This window comes from Hermetia illucens, chromosome 2 (genome assembly GCF_905115235.1).
Source record: "Hermetia illucens chromosome 2, iHerIll2.2.curated.20191125, whole genome shotgun sequence".
NCBI classification, from domain to species: Eukaryota; Metazoa; Arthropoda; class Insecta; order Diptera; family Stratiomyidae; genus Hermetia; species Hermetia illucens.
In genome coordinates, this window is record NC_051850.1 from 18,881,915 (window position 1) to 18,905,981 (window position 24,067).

The following is a 24,067-nucleotide window of genomic DNA, read 5'->3' on the forward strand; positions in this document are numbered from 1 at the left end:
CCTCGTTAACCTGGCCTTCGAGAAAGTGATCCGTGATGCTGAGGTAAATGCAAGAGGTAGGATTCTCTTTAAGTCCACCCAACTACTGGCCTATGCTGATGATATCGACATCATGGGAAGAACAACCCGAGACGAACAAACTGCCTTCATCCAGATCCAGCAGGCGGCACGAGATCTTGGGCTGCACATCAATGAAGGCAAGACAAAGTGTATGGTGGTAACGTTAGCACCAAAAACCAACCAACCAACAAGATCAAACCGTACTAGTCAAACAAGAAGAATAAAGATAGGAGACTACAACTTTGAGACCGTTGAAAATTTCTCCTACCTAGGGTCGAAAATCACAACCGATAACAGCTACGAAGGTGAAATCCGCGCACGGTTGTTGGCAGCCAACAGAGCCCATTTCAGCTTACAAAAACTGTTTCACTCGAAACGTCTCACCATAGGGTCAAAGCTCTTACTGTACAAAACTATGATCCTGCCAGTCCTCATGTATTCCTCGGAAACTTGGGTTCTTAGCAGGAAAAATTGCGAACTCTTGACCGCGTTCGAGAGAAAAATCCTTCGAAGAATTTTTGGCCCCTAAATGAGGATGGACGATTCCTTAGCCTACATAACGACGAAATCTATGAACGATACCATGACCGTTAGGTTGTAGATAAAATCCCACTCAATGGGTTACGGTGGGCGGGTCACTTAATTCGTATGGATGAAGATGATCCAGCCCGGAAAGTCTATAAGGGCAATATCTATGGTAGAAAAAGAAGACGCAGGAGGCCCTGCTTGAGATGGAGCGATGGCGTAGGTCAGGATGCCAGACAGCTTTCAGGGATATCGGATTGGCGGACCTCGACGCAAAACCGAGATGCCTGGAGTTTCTTAGGCCTAGACCGGATATCGGTTGTTGCGCCGTTGTTGAGGATGATGATTTACGCAATAAAAATGGTATCACTGCATGTTATAAAAAATGTGTAAGTCTTCATAGAGATCACGTTCTAAAATAAAATTTGAAAAAAATACAAAGACCCAAGTCTCCGAGGAATACATGAGGACTGGCAAGATCATAGTTTTGTACAGTAAGAGCTTTGACCCTATGGTGAGACGTTTCGAGTGAAACAGTTTTTGTAAGCTGAAATAGGCAACTGTTGTCCATATTCGAACAGTTTTTCCATCACTTCCCGCAGAGAGGAAATCTGATCTTTTGCGGATTTGTCTGGAGTGAACCCTCTTTGGTATGCGCCAATAATGTTCTGGGCGTATGGGGCTATCATGCCCAGCAAGATAGAGGAGAGTATCTTATAGATGGTACTTAGCAAAGTGGTACCTTTACAATTGCTGCACTGAGTGATATCTCATACATAAAGTATGAGACAGATAATGCCTCGCTGCCAGTCGTCAGGCATTGATTCGCTGCCCCACACTCTGAGCACAAGTTGATGAACCACTTGGTGTAACTGGTTGCCCCCATATTTAAGAAAGACGGCTGTAATTCCATCGGCTCCTGGCGACTTATGGTTTTTAAGCCGATGAATTGCGCCTGACTGTTTCTTCTATACTTGGTGGTGGCAATATTTGTCCGTCATCTTCAGTCGGCGGGACCACCAACTCGCCGATGTTCCGATTCTTCAGTTCATTAAGATATTTAACCCATTGCTCCAATATGCCCATTCTGTCGGAACTCAGATTTCTCTCTTTGTCTCGGCAGGATGAGCATCGAGGTGTGTAAGGGTTCACTCTGCTGACTTCCTGGTAAAAATTCTGCGCCTGATGCGGTTGGTCCCTGTACTTTTTTTTTTCCATCTGTGAAGTCGGTTTTTCTCTCGACGGAGTTCGTGGTAATTCTCCGTGCGTGCCCGTGTGCTTTGAGAATGCAACATTACTCGGTATGCGGCATTCTTCCGTTCCGTTGCTGGCTTACACTTTTCGTGGAACCAGCCATTCTGACATTTTTTGCGATTGGGGCCAAGTATATTTGTGGCCGTACCAATGATAACATCCTTCAGGTGGTTGTGAAGATCATTCGTTGAGGCTTCATCTCTGGGACCTCTGCTTTATAGCATATAATTCAGTGGTGTCTTGACTTAGGGGATTCACTCTCTGTATTTCTGCCCCTACTCACTCTAACGCTTTGAATCCATGTCATCTTATCGAGTTTTATTGATGGTTGTCTCTCCAGGATTTCCAATTCCCCTTCCCTATTAGTAGAGTCAGGGCCGTAGAGAAAAAAATCGGGCCCGGGGTGAAAATTATTCCGGTTTGGGGAAAAAATTTTCTATCCCTTTTTTTCATTCAAATTTCTTTTCCGGTCCCATAGTGCAAAAGGGGCACTGGCATGGATTGGCCTCCTCATTTAAAATACGCTGATAGATATTTTATTTTTCTTATTTTCGATTTTTCCATTACCAATGGAGTTAGATCGTTGGGTTAGAATTGACATAATTCACTTAGGAAGACTATTGCGCCTCGTCCCTAAAGCAGAATATCTTCAAATGCAATAATCCAAGAAGACCAAATCTAAAAAAGAAATCTGCACTGCCTTAGCGGAGTAGTTTAAACTGCCAAACATACTGGGAACCTTTATTGTCAGATTTAACCATATAGACGGCAACTAAATGAGGCTTTCCCTTAAAAAAAAAAGTCTTAAAATACTTTCACGAATGGATGAAAAAACCTGCATTTGACTTAATATCGTGATAATGGGCAGTATATTCATCTATTGGTACCACGTTGTTCCAGCAGAGGACATCTTAGATAGCCTGGTTCTGGCTGTAAAGAGATGAAGCCTGTCATAGTTGGTAAATTATAGAATGGGAAAATGCTAGTACGAACAGAAGAGAACATTTTATTCTGGAGTAATATAGAAACAACGAGAACAGAACGGGAGATATCAAAGTATCGAGCTTCGACGGTATAGGGACCGTTTCCTCTGGACTGACGATATTGTAGGAATCTGCGAAGAATACTTGGAGGAAGTAATTTTTTCCCCTTGCCATACAAATGGGGATTCCTTCCGGACCCGAAAAATCAATTATTAAAAACCCTCAATTGACAAACAGGGATCTTGCTGATGCTATCCGCATTTCCAAATTAACAATGCCAGACTAAGGATGCTAGGAAAATCGTTAGTTGAGGACTTTACGGACATGGCCAGTTGCAGGGCGGGAGAGCTGCTTTCCTTCGTGAATGCTACAGATTGGTTTCGAAGATCTGAGCCGGTTGGACTCTGCCCCCTAGTTGTTCCCACAGCAGTCATAGTCTTTGGAGTTTGTGCTATAAAAAGGGCAAACTACAGTGACAGTTGAGCTCCCCGATGTGGTCACTGATACCTACCTACCAACAGTCAATGCCATTCAACGAAATCTTGAGTGGTGGCAAAGCACTCTCGACTTCCCGCTGTTCCTAGAATTCAAGCGACCGCTCTGGGGAAATCATTTGACTTAATTGGAGGAGGGTACCTCTTCAAGCAGGAATAGTAACCATGATTGAATGTAAAAGGTGGGATTGAAAAATAAAAATTATGACTGGAATAATTGGTTCCCGAAATGTCATACTTCGAAATAAATAATCATTTTATCCTAAAAAGGAAACGTCTCTCACTTTTTATATTCAATTATGAAATATTGCGTGTTCACTGAGAGGGGCATCGGCGTTTACCTTGAAGTTTGACACTCTAAGTAAAGATAGGCGGGCTAACCCTACCACTAGATAAAGATCAAAGACATGTGGATGAATTAATTAAATTTATTTAAAAATGTAATTGTATATTACAAAATACATAAGACTACTAGAAATAAATAGAATAAAACAATTATCTTAGCCTTAAATTGTACAATTTAATGATGTATAATTTATATTGTCACTTCCTTGCATTAATTGCTTACCATTAAATTTTACAAACCATTTCTTCCAATTCGTTTCTAGTATTTTATTGACTTAAAAATAAATATTCCATTTTCAAAGCTGATATACTTAGCATTGGAAATTGTTCATTTCATTGAAATTGAATACGCTTGGATTTTATCAGAAATAATTTGTAAATTTAGTTTTTTTCTAGCTTTTCCACCTTCCAAAGTTGGAATAAGTTTCTTCTCAAGTTAAAAGTCCATTGAAAGTGATTAGTCCTATTTTTGACGGAATAGACAAAGAAAAATATCCCAAGAACAAAGGAAGGAATAGAAAGTGATTTTTTTTATTTCAGGAGATAGAATCATCACTCTCAATACAAAAATACTCAAACACTGGATCGTGTATGCATAAGGTGAAATATGAAGATATTAAAGGAGAACAGATAAAATTAAAATAAAAATCAATAAATATTTTCGATGAGAATGTAACTAAAAAATTATCAGACTGTTTTCAATTAGGGTATAATATTTGGTTCTTGTAAGGCTCCAGAGGAATATTTCGGTTTACACACACAACCGCTCTCGACGAGGACGTAATCTTGACCGGTTAGCGTAACTGGACCCAGAGGAATCACCAAAAATAAATATGGAACATATGTTTGAGTGCATTCACCTCGAACAACATCACATTCTGATGATCTGAAAGAAGTAAAAGAAAAGAATTTTAATGGTGGTTGATGGTTTATACCTTCCAAGGAAATCATTTATAGAATTGATAATAAAAGATATTTATATCTATATCGGTTGGTGGATATTCATAGCTTACATTATATCAATTTATATTGCTGCTAGATATTTATAATTTCTATTATTTTATAGCTAGATTGCATGCCCTGAAAGACATGGTTTCGTCCTGATGTTACCAAGGAATATATATATATATATACAAAAAAGATAGTTGAATTTGTTTGGAAAATTAGTACCAAAATATAGTGCTTGCCGAATTTATTCCGATATAACGAATTGGAGAGATGAAAAGTGTATTCATCTAAAATTTTAGGTAGCGTTGAAATGTTTTAGAGGGCCTCAAAATGTAACTTATCTGATTATCTGCTTAACCCCATTCTATCACCTTTGAGAAACTCGGTAGAAAATAATTTAAGATCTAAATAAAAATTTCTAATTTCTCTATTATTATTAAAATTAGATTCGGTCAAAATGCTAATAGAAAGTGGTGTTCCTACGTAATTTCTTTCTGAAGGTTGAAATCTTCCAAAAGAGCCTGATAATTTTTTTTAAAACAATGAGCAATTGTTTTCATTATTTTAAACTTTAATGAGAAAATTTTCACTGAATTTATACTTTTTTTGTAAAGTTTTATATAATTTTAAAGTGCGTTTTTCGTTTCATAAACGCAAATTTGTGTCATATGAAATTTATGGTGGCTTGAGGTCTGCTGCTGGTTTCATTCATTATACCTCCCTCAGTCCAAATAAAGATGTGGCAGCACATCGGAGACGCCAATCTGAGCCCAAACCACGCACCGCCGGTATCAGGTCATGTTCCTCCCTCACTATCGTTGCGTTATTTGTGCTAAATTGTTGTGAAACGTATCCGCCGGAGTATGGACGAAGATTGGGAGAATTACTCGAGGAACGGGATGGACATGGACTTGTTTAGCGAGGAGGAGGCGATGTCGCTGATTAGGGACTTGACGCCAGAGATCTTGAATGATTTTTTGGACAACATGGACATAGGCGAGATAAGTGCGATTGATCCTAATATGCTGGGCATAAAACAGGAGAATAAAAACTAAACCGTTCCCCAGAACACGCCTCCTAGATATACATATGGATCGATCCCCTCGATGCTCTGGTCATTGATGCTGATAGTGAGAGTGCGATAACCCGTCAGACTAAGAATCTTGACTTTGTTGGGGCTTATCTTCAGTCCAAATCCACCAGCCTCTTTCCAGATCCAGAGCTATAATATTTGGTCAAGATTCATGACCCAGTCAGACGGTGAGAGAGCAAACATATGTTATCAGCGTAGTCGATATGTTTGACGAAAGCTGTCGTACCCCTTTCAACTCCTCTACGAGAAGAAATAATATCGGTGACAGGATGCAACTGGTGGACTCCGCTTTGGACCTCAAAATGCTCCGATTTTGCCTCGATGCAGCACGTGCATCTCGCTCTGAAAATAGCGATTACTTTCTCCTGAATGTTTCTTCTGCGTAGAGCACTCTAGATACACTCCTTGTTCACCCTATCGAAATAATAATAATAATCTTTGGCGCAGCAATCCACATTGGATCAGGGCCTTGAAGTGTGTTAGAGCACTTCATTCAAGCCCGTAACGGCACACTACAGGATTACAGTACCCTGTAGGAGGCAGTGTGGTCAGCCTTGCGCTTGGCCGAGATTATTACCCTGATTTGATTCAGGTACTCATTCACAGCTTAGTCGACTGGTATCCGACGTCAAATCACGATACAAATTTCACTGTCACCAATAAAATTTGAACCTAACTAACTCTATCGATCAAGGTAGATACCCCTCCAAATGTTACACTCAAAACGGGCGCCTTGATTTGGAATCTTTATGACCATCCCCTTCTTCTACTCTCTCGCAAAGGTCTCGGATTCCCCCCAATTTCCATATGAGGTCAAGAATTAAATCTGCAGTGACTGTATGTGCAACAATAAATAGCACTGCGGGGAGATCGTCAAGCACAGCGGCTTTACTCCGTTTGATTGCATTCAACCCTGAAGTGATTTCATTTTTTAGTTGGAGGAACAGTCCATATCCGTATGTAGCGCTGATTAGCTATGACATCCAAAAGAGGAAGAACCTCACCGAATTTGATACGGTCTAGAACCGTGGTGAAATGTCCTTCCCAAATCTTTATTTGCTCGTCATCATTCATGAGGAGTCGATCGTTAAGGTCCTTCACAAGATTATCAAAAGATTTGCGACAGCACGTTCTGCGGCATCTTTCGCTTAGCAAATTGTTGATGTTGAACTTGGGGGGTTCGCAGCTCTCAAACCCTGCGAGAAGTGGCGAACGCAATGTGGTGGTAAGCGCCTATCTTGTTACGTACATCCAGGAGACAACTCTTAAATCTGTTATCGATATCAAAGTGGTTGTACGGTGTTGGTTAGTTGCAAGAATAATATGCCACTAATGACAAGCGGTACAGCTTGAACAAATCGACAAACCTCCCACCAACATCATTACTGTCGCTAATTCCGGTGCTCTGAGGAGACGACGAGGAAGACGGGGCAACAGCCGTGTAGGTCAGTCCAAAACCAAGTGGCTGAGGACAAGCTCCACGTGGTAGTATTGAGAAATACAGCAATCACTATAACTTGCTGGTCGTGTAGGCGAAGTTCCTAGGCTTATATAGGCGACTAGACCCGAGCTTGCCCGGAGGCTCATCTGAAGTGGCTTCGGTCACGAAACCTTACCAGGGGTACCATGGGAACTGAGATAGCTCTCTGAATTTACATGTCTCAGGAGAATTAATGGTTTATGTATTTTTAGCTCGGTTGTAGTGGTTGGCTTCCTAGTGGGAGGTTCATGGGGCTTGTTGTTACGTCCAAGCAGACAAGAGACCTTCGGGCCTCAATCGTGGTGCTGCGTTTCCAGAGTAGGATCGCAAGATGAGGCCTCGTTTGTGGGTTCTTGAATAGCTCACATCAATTTAAACAAAAGTCAGTTCACATTAATATAAAAGTTTTTTTCGGCATATTTGTCATAATAATTTTCAAGAAAATATGAATTTATTCGCTTCTGAATATGCTGCCGGCATAGACCCAAGAAGTGTTCCGCTATATTAAATCATTCGCGATTGCATTCTTAAAATTTCGCTTTAGTCAGAAACAAGTGTTAGTAATGCATTTCGTAATATGCAACATGAATCTATATGCAAATAACAAGAAAAACGGTTAATGAAAACTATCATTATTAGGAATTATTAGAAAATCGCTATATTAACCTTGAAAATTGTTAAATTAATTTTAAGGTTTTGTGGGAAGTTAAAATGTTAGAGAGGTTCCTCAACAAAAAGGGCTATTTTAAAATTAATATTTTCAAGTAAGTGGATGAGAAATAGGAAGTTGGAAGGAGTGTAATGGAGAAGCTAAAAGGGGCTAAAGCGTGAAAAAAATGACTCTTGAATATGAGCAAATGAATTTTCCTGTCAACATGTCACCGGACAAAATGAACGAGATAATTCAGGTGCTGTGAAGCCGTGTATACGTTGATATTATCTTCCTCAGAGATCCATAATATTTTCATGGAGTTCTCATGACCTTGAAAGATGTTGCTGTTGCCCAGTTGCCGTATGTTATAGATTTCTATATCTTTTTAATTTTGGTAATTAGCTGTGTCATCCCCATGGATTTTCTTATCTAATTTTGAAAAAATGTTGACAAACGTTGAGGTTCTAAGGGGAACTTGATTTCTTCACTTCTATTACTATCGTTATGTCGTCCATTTATCATTTTCGAGATCATATCTATACTTGAGTTTAGTAAAGGAAGTACCCAAGTAGTGGCAGATTTTCACATTTTCCTAGGGACTAGATGTACGAATTAGTCATGCTCAAATTTTGGACCCTGTTTTTTTGATGATTTTTACGCAATGGTTTTCAGTTGGGCAATCCTATTAATTTTTTCTATCTTAGAGTTAAATGAAAGTAAGTCGAGTTTAAACAAATTACTGGATAATAAAATTTCTGAAGTTTGTTTTGTTTGGTTGTACCAGATAAATTCATTCAGGTAGCTTTTTCTTGAGCTCTTAATTGTCTATTATAGCTACAAACAAATGCCGAATTTCTCTCTCAAATATCCGCAAAGTTTAGTAGTAGATTAGTGGTAAAAGCTCAATTAAAATAACGTAATGATCGTTAAGAATATCTATTTTGTTCATTTAAAAGACAAGTATAAAAGATTGAAAGCCTTTTCGGTCTTCTCTTTGGAACCAACAATCTTCCAAACTAATGGGAAAATTGCATTATCTTACTACATCCTTCAATTATTCACTTTTTTCTAGACCGGCGAAATTACAATCTTTCTGTCGGAATGTGAAAGGTGTGTAGATATTCAACTCTTCCTTCAGATCAATTATCCGATATTATACCACCATACTTGGCTGTGAAATCCAGAAGCAATTACCGGCTATCTAATTCCGCTTAAACATTTGTCATTTCTATGGAAAAGGAAGTTAGTAACGACAATTACCGCCGCAAATGAGCAATATCCACCTCTAATAAGAGATATTTAATAAAATGTTTCACATGATTTATTTACGTTTTATCGCACACTGAAAAAAGCTGTAAAACTCGATCGACAAATGCGATCAAATGTGAAACTTGTATCGGAGCATCATGGCAGCATGGTTTATTAAAATGTCGGAATAATCCCACCTGAGGAATGTCGTCCAAGATCATTTTTGCACCACGGGAATTTAGGTCAAAGTGATTGATTCTTCTCGCTTTGCGGCAGTTCGTGAAATGTTTACATAAAAAGCTGTTAATTCCGAAAAAAATATCAGCGTCTCCAAGCAGTCGCGGAAACACCGTTTGACAGTGCTTTATTCTTCGGTAGTTTTCTGTAGTCTTTATTTAACTTCTTTTTCGTGTGTGAAAATCTGAATGTGGATCAGTAAATCAGGGAAATGAAAATGACTGCAATGAAAGTTTATAGCCGGTGGTTTCTGTTTGTTTGGTGGGATAGCTAGCAACCGCTTTCACGGGCGGTAGACTCATTTGTCACCTGTCTCGAATGCAAATAGTTAACAATAAAACTGAGATTTATTCATACGTTTTTTTCTAGGTGTAATTCATTGCTTTGATATAAACTACTCCTCACGGGAATCATCATCCACCAGTATGAAAGTTGAACCATGCTCTCAGTATAGACTGGGACCTTTGTTTTTGTCACAGCGGAGCCCTAATTGTGGCAATGAAATCAATTCATGACCCCAAGGTCAGATCTAAACGACGGGTACTCACGTAAAACCACCAGGACTGTTGTTTGAAATATGAGGGATCCTAAGTCCACATCTACTTGATGTTGGATCGGATCAAATGGAGAGCAACTTACTCTCAGGTTTTATGGTCCATGGATCCCTCGTTTGGGGCATAACACTCAAGTATTCAAAAAAAGACGAATAAGGGTTTCGTTCAAGCCAAAGACAACTCATTAGACGTTGCCTCAACTCTGCCCTAAAAGCAGCGTGACCAAAAGTGGCAACTGGTTGAAAACGCTCCTTTATACCTATAATCACAAAAACATGACAAGAGTGCGAATTATATCGAAATTTAAACCACCAATAATTTGAGCCTAAGTTAGACCATAGCTAAATTTTTGTTTGGAATATGAGGGATCCTATTTAATAACCAGAAATTTTACGATAGAAGAAGAGGTGTTGATATCAGGCGCATCACTGCTGAACGAGTTGAAATCCAGCCAGGAGACAGTAGCCTTCGAGGTCAGTACAGCCGGTGCCAGCCGTAGTATCTATGTGTTGGAAGAAATAGCAGGCAGTTCCGGGAGTGAGATGGCGACAGACTAGCAGTTTCAAGCTTGGAAACCACCATATCCAAACTTAACATAGTGTATACGAACCACAGAAATCGTACCCCGAAATCGATGACTTCGGGGGTCCTCAAGAATGAAGGGCTGATATGAGTGCCAGTTACTGGGAGCCAGCGAAGGAGCAGAAGTCCGTTGAAGTTTGGCTCAAGAGCAAATATCAGAAGGTCTTCCTTGATTGATTTATTCGGGGATTTCGACGAGCAGGATGAAAAGGATCCGACTAAATGCCAGTTGATTGTCGAGGAGTTCAACAACAAACACTTGGAAAACCAACAGAAGGCGAAACCTACCGCCCTCAATTGCAATCGATTTCAGGATGAGGTCCAACAAAAAAGCGAGAGGATCCGAGTGTGCACTGGCTCGGACGAAACCAGCTTCTGCAAAAAGCGAAGAGAAATAACCGCTGACGATGTACGCTCCAGGAAACTCTTCAGTGACATGGCTAGAAGTCACTGGCCAGTCTTGGAGTCACTTAGACCTATAAAAAACGGGCTGATTAAAAACTGGTCGGCTAACGTGTTAGTACAATAAAAAAGAGTTTTTTTTGCTTGGATATAAACATCCGATACAACGACAACTGCACTACACTCAGTCAACCAATGCAGACGGACTGAAAAATTTTATTTAAAAATTTTAATATTGACCAGTCCATCGGGTGTTGGCATGAACGGTCAGTTTGTCATAATTTTGTTATTCTGACTGATGCCAAATTGAAATACTGATGGTCATGGGAAGGTCTTACGAGTAGTATTGACGGGTGGTAATAGCACTAGCGGCAACCTGGCACCGGATTGAGGACCAGCGTTGAGGCTAGACTGTCGGAGATATCCATCGAGAATTTTTTAGACGCCAAGGCAAACACGGGGATGTATCCGCTGCTTTCATTTCTTCCCGATGCCCCGCAGGTTCGACATAATAGCATGTGAGAACCTACTCTCCTGAAGCTTTCTCTTTTCGCGCGTTAAGCTCAAGATTGTCCAATACAACGAAATTCACAGGAAACTGGTGGTCCCGAATCTGTTTGCCGAAAATCCGAATGGAGTGCTGTACTGTTGCCACTGGAATAGACAGGCTGCAAAGCATAATTTCGGCTTAGCAACGCGAAGATGAGAATGTTTCGCACAGAACAGGATAATAGGACGAACTCAGTCGACGCCGCTAATGAGCTCCTGGAGGATATCAAGATCGAAGGCCAGGCGGGGACTGACAATCAACTTACGAAAGCATATCATGCTGAGAGTAGCGCAGATGAATTCGGAAAATTCGAAGTGCACCTTAGTTAATATGTTGGTTTTCTTCGAAGAGGAAACAGTCGACGTGGCACTGGTACAGGAGCCCAGGATAGGAGGAGGCCGAAGAATCAAAAGGTTCCAAAGTAGATATTACAATTTATTTAACAGCGCAAGGGACACTGATCGGGACAGACTTGATGCAAATATTGTAGCTAAAAAGAGCCTGCAGGCCTTTTTGTGTCCAGACTGGGTTCCAGCGACCTAAGCGTGGTCAAATTAGAGCAGGTAGCAGCGGAGAACCTTGAAATCTCCTCGCTTTACATGGTTTACGACCGATCATTATTGCAGCGAGACTGCTAACCTGTTGATAGGCTGAAACGTCAATGTGGGGTATACGCTTTAGGGCAGGTCAGGAATACTCTGCCCTGTGAGTGTGATCCAAGTCGTCATCGTTCGTTCCCTTAAATTAATCCACAAACACATCATGGGTCCGAATTATATCATTGGGAAAAACTGCCTAGAATTTCTGACCTAACCCGGCCAAAGCGAAGTAATTTTTGTTTGGAATTGATGAAGCTCACCATTCACTTGTGACCGTGACCGGTTGTAGTTCGCTACATATAACTCGTACCCCCGTACATGTTTGCGGATTGATATAAGGGAGCGAACTACATCCGATAACCACTTCGGTGGGTGAGTTGCTTCTGTCCTGAAGAAACCGTAGCCGTCTGTAAAATTTTCAAAAATTATTTAACTTCATGTCTTAACCCAAAAAGAGGAACTCATTAACTAGAACAGTGGGAGGCAGTTTCTCTCCAATTGGTCCGGCCCGCCAACAAGTGGATGGCGAACCAGCGAGTCCGAGAGACTCGGCAATTTTCTGGCTATAAGCTATAGGAATCCGGATGGCACAGTGGTTAGAACACTAGACTGTCGTGCGGAAAGTCATAATTTAACTCTCTCTGGTGGCAGTGGAATTTGCATTGTGACTGGATGTCGTGAGCTGTATTTCGTTCGGATACTTACCGCACTCCTGTGCTCCTGATGCGTGCATTTCATACCAAAAGCAGGCAGGCGCGTCCGAGGAGGTTATTCGGCCCATAGGCCTCATCTCTTGTGTGTTGAAAATCCTAGATCGTGTTCTGGGCATCCACTTAACAATGATCATGGAGAAGTTGCCAAATCCCAGCACACCTATTTCAAAGGCAAATATAGTTCCCTTCCTATATACAGAGAGTTATCAAGGAGAATTGAAAGGGTGTCTTACGCATTAGATAGTGCCAATCCAAAGAACCAGGATAATCAAATTTGATTTGGGAAATCACTTGATCAGCGCTGTGTCCAGGACAGCGTCATTTTTCTGCTGTTTTGGCTGATAGCGATGGATAAAATTCTATGGATATTCGACATGAACAGGGGGGAAGGTGGTGGCGTATGTCGATCACTTGACGCCGGAGATACTTCCGTCCGTTATGAATAAAATCATGGCGAGTTGGGAATAGTGTGCGTATGGGCAGCAAGATGTGGACTCGGCACAAATCCAACTAAAATGAAGATGATGCTATTTATCACCTTCCGTGACTAGATGGACAAATATAGACAATTTCTGCGAATGTAAAGTATCAGTTTATGATCCTGAATCCAAGTTAAATTGGATATTAAACATAGAACTCAAGATTAAGAACGATAGCCTTTTACGCCTGCAAGAGCACCTTTGCCTTCGGGCAAGGATAATTATCGTTGCCGCGAAAATCCATTTGGATCAGGGTGTTGAAGTTTGTAAGAGTACTTCATTCAATACTGTAACGGTATACTGTATGAGGCAGTAAGCTCAGCATTGGGGTCGCCCGTGATTATTTCTCTGATTAGATTTAGGTACTCACTGAGTCGGTTGGTATTCGACTCCCAGTCACGAAACAAATCCTTCTGTCACCAATGAGATTTGAACCACGACTTTCTGTAACGAGTGCTTAGCGCTCTAATCACTAAGCCATTCGACCGAATGGTGGTTCTTTGAATGCACACAGCCATTGTTCGACTCATCCTAACGTAGGGTTCTATTATGTAGTGGCCGGCGCTGAGCAGGAAATGAGCCACTAGTAAGGGACAACTGGGACCCTGCAGTTCTGCCGGGCACAATGCCCTCAATGCACTCCTGCATATTCTACTCCTGCACCTCCACATTGAATATACTGAAGCGTGCAGTACTGTCAGATAACGTGGGTCGGGATGTTGGATTGCGAAGTCATACGGATATAGTGGCATCTAGCTCATAAGTCATTATGTCCAAAATTCGTGGCAGAAGAGCGAAATCTCCTTTGACGTAGCATAGATAATGAGCATATGGCTTCTGGAGTCAGAAATTGACAAGCAGTGCAAGTAGGTTTCACTCCTCATAACACACCGCAGACCGCGCCTGACGATAGCGTTGAAGAGCGGAAATTCTTTTGGCCAGTTCGACAGTCCATTCGTTCTCTCTATATTTTTTTAGGAACCCAGAAGAAAAAGTGACTGCACTCCCTTAAGCCTAGCCAACGTATAGCGTATTCTATTCGAAATCCATCAATGCCTCTTGGTAGTGGTCCAACATGCTACTATGTCCGTAGGGTCTTGAGTGACAACCTGATTCCAGGGGCCCGGGCAGTGCTGCGCGATAAAATGCATCTGATATGGACGTTAATTTAGAGCATCTGTTGAACAAGGGAGCATAGCTACAGCAGTGTCTACTATAGCGATTCTTTGAATCTTGTAAAACTTGATCGTATTGTGCTCCCAGTTCAGCGCAAGTAGCACGGTACAGAATTATAGTTGAAGATTTCACGATTTTTGGTCCGGAGAATCATTTTAGGCAAGGCGCCCATTCTTCAACGAAGGGTTTCTGATGAGCGTAGAAAGCTAGCTTTCTTAATATCATTTCTCCAATTCAGCTAATTGTTGAATATAACTCAACAGTCGTCTTTTTTTTTTCTTTTTTTGCCTTTGTCCCGTTCACAAACAACAAGAGGCGTTCGGAAAATTAAAGTTTTTGCGCTAATTCTGGAAATCACGTTATACTAGGTTGTTTAATGTAAAAGTAGCCATATTGCAGAAAGCGGTTTCGGTGACAGCTTTTAAGACCATGATCATTATAAGAGGAAGCACTAAAATCTAGGGAGGCCTGGTATTCACAAAAGATATCAACTTTTTTTACGCTATAGTTAGAGATTACTTTGCGGCCCCCAGTGTCCGCTGATTGGCTTTAACTATAACTAGACAAACGCAAAGGAATTGTATGAGGTACTCGCCTTTATCTAAGCAACTTCTTCAGTCTCTGTTAAAAGGTACGGTGAGTTAGGTGCGACCCTATTAGCATTTATACTTGTCCGGGTTTTGTGGCAGAAGAGCGAGATTTCCATCGACGAAGTGTAGGTAGTGATCGTATACTCTATGGAGTCAGAAGTTAACAAGTTGTGCGGGTAGTTTCTACTTCTCACGACATTCAGCGGGAGGTAGACCGTACCCGGCGGGAGTTCTGAAGAGCAAAACTTCTTCTGGTCAGTTTGTCGACCCGTTCTTTCCCCCTACAATTTTTTTTTGAACGTCCTAGACTGTAAAGGTCGTTTCACTACTGACTCAAAAGCTTTGATATCAGTCAAAATAGCTGTGCGGTCGCCTCTGACAAGCCACTTGTATCGCTGCTGGCGAAGATGTTCGCGTACCCTCAAGAACTGTACGATTCAGATATGCTGCGTGTATTCTGTTTTTCTCCTCCAAATTCACAGCTCATTTTTCATTCGTGCATCATTACGAAGTTCACTCGGAAGCCTATTCACCGTGTAGAGGAGATGCATGGTTTGATCACTGGGTGGTCGGCGTCAACTTTTGAAGAGTCGCTAAGGATTTGCACACCTCTTCTCAAGTGAACCCTACAGGAATCTTTGGATGGGTCGCGGAATAGGCTTCTGAAAATATTGTAGTTTTACAAGGCTAATCCGTGATTCATCCAAAGATTCCTGCAGGGTTCACGTGGAAGAGGTCAGCAAATCATTAACGAATCTTCAAAAGTTGACGTCAACCACCCAGCGATCAAACCGTGCGGGATTGGATGAGACAGCTCTATGCCAGCTGTGGTGGGCAGCTGATATATTTATATCTGCTATGCTCCTCCAAAACTTATTTCGTCAGAGTAGAAGAGCATCTTTAGGTAGCTTGCCCTTCTACGCCCGTCATTCTTGATGACCAGTAAAGTTCAAAGAAAGCGCAGTTCATTTTAGATTTCACGTAATTGGGCGTGGTACTAGCTAAGCAAAGTGGTATTAAAACATAGTGGAAAGATGAGTATGGTTCATTTGGTGGGACTGGCCTTTATTAGCGCTACGCGGGGCCGTAATTTGTCTTAAGACTTTAATGAGGATTATCCCCACTCCATACACTAGGGAGTTTTATTCCAGCTAGAGAGGGTGCCTGTGGAACATCTGCAATACCAAAAAAGGGGGGGGGGACGTCAAGTCGCTCAGCGGAAGTGATGGACAGGCAAAATTTTGTAGAATTGTGCTGAGATCAGGTATCCGCTGAGGGAGAGCTTTCTACAGAATAAAATGGGATCCAATGTTAAGACGATGCACATTCACGGTGAATTGCCTAACATTGGCTCGGACTGTTGGCGGTAGGTAAGACTGATTAAGTTGGAAAGAACCAGCTTATCAAGAAGCCTAAATAAACTCCAAGGTAGGTATGTAGCAAAGTGGCCTATTCGAGGGATGAATATAAGTTCGTGGTGGGTCTCTAGAGGATTCTGATTAGTTCACTTCAACTGCACTTAATTTATGATCATTCAAGGATCATTCTCTCACCAATGTAAAAGGGGTTTGAGAGATAAAAATTTATAGGAGGACATGAAAAACAAATCTTCTGGCACGAAAAGCGTTCAAGTTTGCAGTAAAGGCAAGGATAAACATGTTTACCAACTATTGGTTTCCAGCACTATAGGCGTGGTAGGAGCTCGTGTTGGAACCTAAAGCTCGGGCCTGACGAGAAAACGGAGTAGAGGATGATTTTCTAAAAATCCAAAATTTAAATGGGTACTCAGAGTAGAGACAGTCGAAAAATAGCTAACGCAAAGGGGATAATAGAGAGGGGCGGATAATTTTCACCCCGGGTCCGAATTATGTCTCCACGGGCCTGGGGGCCCGAGGACCCGGAGAGAATCCCCTCTTTTCAACCCCCTCACTCGTCGGGCCTAGTACCGCAATTTGTTCTGAAAGAATCTCTAAGGAGAGCGAGAGAGGAATGCATAGAACCATATCGAGATACAAATTGGAATTGAGACTTTCATTTTACTTGAAGGGAGCATATATGTTGCAGTCTTTTAACGCCAATTTAGGTATCGTTTATGATGAGTGCCGAAACAACAAAATTGATAACCTAAAAATTCGTTTGATTCTAAGGCGCGGCCAATGCATTTGTGTTCGATATCGGGTGAGGCCATACCATATTTTGGATTGATTTGTGACTAAAATTTTTTATTTCAACCAAATAGAGCCAAAAAGTCATGAAAATAAACAAGTTGACTAATAAAAACTTCAATATTTCCTGGAGAAATTACTTACTCGCATACTTCGAAGACAACCTGCTGTAAAAGATCTGGGAATTTTTGTACTATCGTGACTGGTTGACCTGAGGTCAGACTCACACCATACATGGGCGCTGTAGTGTTATATCTTGTTTTGCATAGCCGGGCGGGAGTGCTTCGACACTGATCCGGTGAAGAGTTAAGCGAACGACCTGAAACCAAAAGAAACAACAATCAACACTATTGAATAGATCATTTTAAGATAGTTAATAAAAAGTTTAATGTCCCAAACGCAAGTACTAGTACCATATCTATCTTCGATAGGATCTTATCACTTTCGCTCCAATGATACATTATTTGACCGATATTGTGTTAATAGAAACTTGTGGAATTTATAGGCATTATTTTCATGACTTGTTTGATGACCTGAAGATTCAACATGCTTTCTCCTCTTTCTTATTCGATTATGGTAATGTACACTCCTACAAGTTGGCTACACTGTGATGTTCGCAGATGAGGTCATCAGAGAATAAAATTTATCATTGCAGCCGCTGCTTATGACCGTTTATTTAAATTAACTTGACAAATAAAAGTGAATTTGGAAAGTAGATTTACGCAGATATGTATCTTGCATTGTTTTTTGATGAATTTTCGAAAATGTTTATGTATTTTTTAAATTTTATTCAGAATATTTACTTCAACCTTTCAATGCTTGATATATTTTTCAGGTTTCTGGCTTAAGTCTTTCGTTTTTGCATAGATTTCTGCATTTTATTCAAATGCATTATTCTTTGATATTAAATGGAATGAGTTTCGTTAGCTATTATAATTTGGGTTTAGGCTTAAGTAAAAGCGAAAGAAGATATTCCCTTTAATTGGCTGAAGTATTTTCTTTTTTATTTTCGCAAATGACATACTTGTGAAACTAGATGTTCTTTCCTTCGGTATGAGATTTTCTTTTGTCTATATTCAAGCATTTCTTTCTCTTTTTATACAATTCTTTCCAATTTTAATGTGATTGATCAAATTGGGTTTACTATTGCTTATGTGGTCATAATTAACTGCCGCTGGGGACAATTAGTTTCTCGATAATCCAGTAAATTACAGCCATATAAAAACTGTTCTCCCAAATTCTTTCTTTATCTCCACGTATCAAAAGTTAACAGTCGAAGATTCATTTAATGTTTTATATGTATTTTACTGCATAACCGATTCATATGATTATATCTTTTAAGTCACCGTTGATTTCTTTTTCTCTTCCATTTATTTTGTACATGGTTTTGTGTGAAGATATTTTCATGTTCAAGAACAGTTACATCTGTTTTAAATTCAAAGCAGAACATTGGACAAATGCGTTACGCTCATATAATGTATGTATGTAACCATGAAATGTGGATGAATTTGATGGTGACTCATAATATACGGAAAAATGGGAAAAAACTCATAACTTTTAGTGTTATAAATGTGGGAGTTCTTGTGCAGAAAATACCTAGTTTTTATTGCCTTTCTTAATGGAATTTTTCGTGATAGATGGCTTAAGTAACAGAGGCAGAACACGTTCACAAATAGAAGGTGCATGGACTCCTATTGAAGAACAACTTAGTTTACTTATGGATGTGTGAGAAAATACAATATTGTTTGATTTATCTGAAAATTAAACATTTTGTGACGAAAAAATTAAATTTATGGGACGATTTTCAGTATTGTTTCATTTTAGTTAAAGTAAGCCCAAGTTACTGTCGTGTAGATCTTCAGTTAGTTAAACCTTGTGGTTGAAGCTGTAGATGATGTTGGTTCCAGTGGCAACTCTAGGGAATTTATTGAAACTCCTAAAAGGTTCAGAATAAGCGATCAAAAATGGACGCAAGGATTCAAGTATTTTAATGTAGAAATTTGAACCCATGCGGTAGGCAAACATCTTTGTGGAGGAACCTAAGGCTGCTAAATCAATATTTAAGAAATTTATATGGTTCCTACATGGAATATAGCGCGTTAACCACACCTACGTGCTATTGCTGTTGATTTTTGGCAATGCGCCTCAGTTCCCACCATGATTTTCGGAGAAGCAAGTACTCCTCCTCTACTGTCCTGCGCCACGTGATTCTAGGGCCAACCACTGGGTTGGAAAAAATATCGAATGTGGATTGAGTGTTCAAATCGGGTGCCGACGACAACAAAAAATAACGCTACTAATACTAAATGGTGATAGCGCTTGAAATTGGACCATTAGGATGAACATTTAAAGCGTAGTCGTAGTTTCAATCGTAATAAAATTTTCACAAAAAAAAAATGCATTTATCTCAATTTGAAAAAAGTCTCAATGAATCTAAAAAAACCTGAATTTTTGACCACCGATCCCCATGAAACAGGCAGAATCACTGTCAGCGGCAACGATCTGCCCAGAACTGAGCGATTTTAATGCCTCGGGTCAACGCTATCAGACAATGGAGAACTGCGTTATGAAATTGCTTCACGCATTAACGCAAGCTGAATGAAATGACGTTCCACAAATGGTGGTTTGTGATCGACGTATCAAGGAACGTCTCATATCTAAAATTTACCGCAATGTCGTCCGTCCTGTCGCCTTCTATGGTTCTGAGTGTTGGCCGACTATAAAAGACAATAAACGGCGTCTTGCGGTAATGGAGACGAAGATGTTGCGTTAGACTAGTAGCGTGACACGTTTTGATCACATCTCAAATGAGGTCCGCGATCGTTATGGGGTTGCACCGATCGTGGAAAAATTGCGAGAGAGGTGTCTTCGATGGTATGGTCATGCAATTCGTGCTAAGGAGAATTCACTTGCCAAGATTGGTCTGAACATCGAAGTCGATGGTAAACAATCAAAAGGCAGGCCGAAACAACGTGGCTTGATACGCGGGATGGGAATTTAAAAGCCTCGAGATTGCACCCAGATCAGGCACTTGATGGAGCCAAATGGTGAAACCGATCACGACGAGCCGACCCCGGTTGTCTACGAGACAAAGACTGAAGAAAAAGAAGAAGAATCCTTCTATATACATTGATCCACTACTTTGAAATTTTGCCCATTGAAGCATATAGGAATAGTATGATGACCAGTCGGATTGCGAACCTTGGTTTTATTTTTATTTTTCTTCAGTCTTGCTTCCTAACCTTGGGGAACGAAGAATGAAATTGCTAGTAGAAATTCTAACACGACGCTGTTCTCTAAAAACGGGACGGTGATTCGGCTATTATCAACTAATATCACGAAAAGGCCATGATGGTTCTGCATGTGATATTAGGTGTTGCTTTATTGAGTGAGTGAGCTGGCAGACATAGTAGGTATTTCAGAAATGCTATGCAGCCTTTCAACGATTTGTCAGTCTAATGTTTTGGCATCTAAGATGGAAAAATAACAACAACAACAACAACAAAAAGAATAGACTGAAAGAGGAAAATCGGGTCCAATGAAGATGAATGTAGCTCCATGTGCTAGTAGGATCATAACATCAGCTTTTTAGATTGCACAATGGGGTGAACAGATAATGAACACTTCATCCAGCACTGCATTCGCCAAATGAAAATTCATCTGATTATTTTCTCTTTCCAAACGTGAAAAAATAGCCGCTTCCATCCTAAATGTTGGCTTTGAATTGGTGACAGTGTGGATTTAAAAATTGAAAACTAAGGAAAACAGGGAATATGTCTTCGGCAGGGGTGCAAAAAGAAAAAAGAAATAGAAGGTTCAATCGAGCCGGTTGAATTGAAGTATTTTGAAATTTAGATAACGCGATAAGTACGAAGGGAAAGCTCCGGACGGAGTAGGGGCCCTGGTAATGTGGCTGCAGCTGTCTCCGAAGCAAATTCGTTCCAATTGGGCTGTGCAGGAGTCGAGACCTCTGGGCACGTTGGTTACGTTTTTTTCACGTTGTGTTTGAACAGACGCAACAACCCAGGGGTGGTAATGCTTGACCTAATATCGAGTATAGGGTTAGTGGGGAGTTACACGGTCATGCATTTATCTGGAAACTTGGCAAAGATCTGGTAGTCCTGATGCCGACTGATCATATGGTTTCCAGATTCCTCTTTGAGAAGACATACACTGTTGTAATCACCGAAAGGGAAGAATGGTCGACAAATGGCCATGAGTCTTTTCAGATTACAGACTTAATATTCATCGACGGGTCAGTCATGGAGGGCGGATCAGGCTCAGGGGTGTTCTCGGCGAATCCGATTATAGAACTGGCCCGCCCCTCGGAAAAATGACGCCCATATTCCAGGCGGAGATATATGCCATTTCATTGGCAGCAGAAGAATGTCTGCGACAAAAATGGTCGCACCATTCGAATCTGCTCCGACAGTCGGGCTAGTTGGTGTGGAGTTGTCATCAGGTGCTGCTGAAACTTGGCCAACTGAACGAAACATTCCTGATGGGGGTGCCGGGGCACTCTAACATCGCTGGTAATGAGTAGGCTGACAGACTGGTTCGGCGAGGGTCTGGATCCACAATGGTGGGGCCAGAACCAGCTCTTGGAATCCGACCATCTACTGTCAAGTCTACTATGAAGGGTGAAATTGCAAGGATTCACGCCACCGAGTGGAACCATTTGGACTCTAACCGGCAGGCAAAAATCCTTGTGAAAGAGCCTAGGGCCACTAGAGCGGTATTTTTGTTGCCCCTTAAGAAGTGGGACATGAAAACCCTAGTAGGGCTTTTAATGGAACACTGCTCCTTAAACTGCCATGTGGAAAAAATTGGGTTAGTGGTTTCGGCTATGTGCAGCCAATGTGAGGAGGAGGAGGAGATGTCCCTGCAATTTTTATGCAGTTGCCCGGCTTCCTCAGATCTCAGACGAAGACACCTTGGCAAGGTTTTCTTCAATGAAGAATCTGCACACTCTCTGCCTCTGGAGAATGTGCTCAGATTTGCTAAAGCCTGCAAACGCCATAGGTGGGAAGCCATTGAATAGGCGATTTACAGGGATAGTACATTGGGCCTAACAATAGCCTGATTGCTCGGAGATGCAGCTTCGCCCAGTAAACTAAACTAACTAACTAGTGGGGAGTCTAAAATTTTCCTCGTATACTTGCATCGTGGGTCTTGTAGCTAATTGCTCGTGATTGGTTCAGGCTAAGTAGGCTAAGTAGAACGAGTGGCAGAACATTCGAAAACTCCTATTGGCCTGCGGATGGTTCGTACTTGTTTGGTAGCATTTGAGCTGCCTAGCTCCGAGGAAAGAGAGGACTCGAAATGGTTTCCCTGGTCGGTGATTATGATTGTCGATACATCGGTGGAATCTACTCCCGACAAACGGCACAAGATTGCGCTCTTTGAGGGGTATTCTCTCACGCCATCGTTGTGAATTTATCAATAATTGCGAAGCAATTCCTAAAATCGTGCAAGTCTCGTAAAGGGTCCATTATGTCAAGATGGGTTGTGTGAAAGTGCTTGGTGGACCGAGAAAATACGTCCACTTTTTTCTCATCTTTTTCTTTGTTTTGCACTTCTTCCAAGATAGCTGTCCCACTGTCGAGCGACAGCTGGATCATACAAGCGGTCGATGTTGAACTTAGAGGATCACGGCCTTCCAACCCTGCAGGAAGTGACGGACGTAAATCGCAAGTAAACGTAAGCGATCATCAGATCGTGATCACTTTCGAGGCCAATGTCAGTGCGTATCTTGCTATGCACATCCAGCGTCAACTCCTGCCATTTTGAAGCTCAGACCCTCCCCCAATAGTAGTGATCACCAATTAAGCTCCTTTTTGCGAAATTCTCAATATAAACGAAGATATAAGCGTATAAAGATTTTCCCAAGATTCCTCAAAAAATCAGCAATTTTCCTGGCACTAGACTCACCACCTTATATACCATTTTGAAGCTCAGACCCTCCTCCAATAGAAGTGATCACGAACTAAGTTCCTTTTTGCGAAGTTCTCAATATTAACGGAGGTATAAGCATTTAAAGGTTTTCCCAAGATTCCTCCAAAAATCAGTAATTTTCTTGGCACTCAGACCCCTCAACCTATATACCATTTTGAGGCTCAGACCCTCTCCCAATAGTAGTGATCACGAATTAAGCTCCTTTTTTGCAAAATTCTCAATATTAGCGCAGAGATTCCTCAAAAATCAGCAGTTTTTCTGGCACACAGACCTCCCAACCTATATACCATTTTGAAACTCAGACCCTCCTCCAATAGTAGTGATCACGAATTAAGCTCCTTTTTGCGAAATTCTCAATATTAACGGAGGTATAAGCGTTTAAAGTTTTTCCCAAGATTCCTCCAAAAATCAACAATTTCCTCCCAACCTATATACCATTTTGAAGCTGAAACCCTCCCTCGATAGTCTACTGTTGGTCGTGAAGTGGTCAATCTGATTGTTAGTGCAGCGTCGGTCAGTTGAACCCGAACTGACCTTATGGTCCGCTCTATACTGGAACAATATGCCACCAATGACGAGGCAGTGGAAGTTACAGAAATCCACGAACTTCCCGCCATTACTATTACGGTCGCCAAAACCGTGCTCCCCAATCACATGCCTGAGAAAAGTATTGTCAGATCCTTGGCATTCAGATCACCCATCACGATTAGAATGTCCCCCTTTAGGAAGCTTTCTCTGAACTGCATTTAATTGCTAATAGAAAGCATCCTTCTTTGGTCTTTGTTGGAGTATAGCACTGTTCAATTGTGGTGTTTCTTCACCTGGATTGGAATCTTGCAATTAAAATTCTGTCAGAAATTAGCTCCCAGGTGAAGGGAGCCTACCTTGCGACAGAAGCCAGAAGTTACCCTACACAAGATTTGCGTCTGCTTTCCAGAGTAGAAAACTATGTTGCCGCAAGAGGGAGTCCCACCATATTACTT

General features: G+C 41.2%; 1 protein-coding gene across 1 annotated transcript in view; it reads right to left on the bottom strand.

The window, feature by feature from the left end:
• Window positions 1–3,730: 3,730 nt before the first annotated feature.
• The window catches only part of LOC119649993, a 93,717-nt gene continuing 73,380 nt past the window's right edge, over window positions 3,731–24,067 (bottom strand). The window contains exons 4-5 of the mRNA XM_038052449.1: window positions 17,274–17,448; window positions 3,731–4,547 (exon numbers count right to left, since the gene is read on the bottom strand). Coding sequence (XP_037908377.1) covers window positions 4,364–4,547; window positions 17,274–17,448 — 359 coding nt within the window. The 3' untranslated portion in view covers window positions 3,731–4,363. The remainder of the gene's footprint in view (window positions 4,548–17,273; window positions 17,449–24,067) is intronic.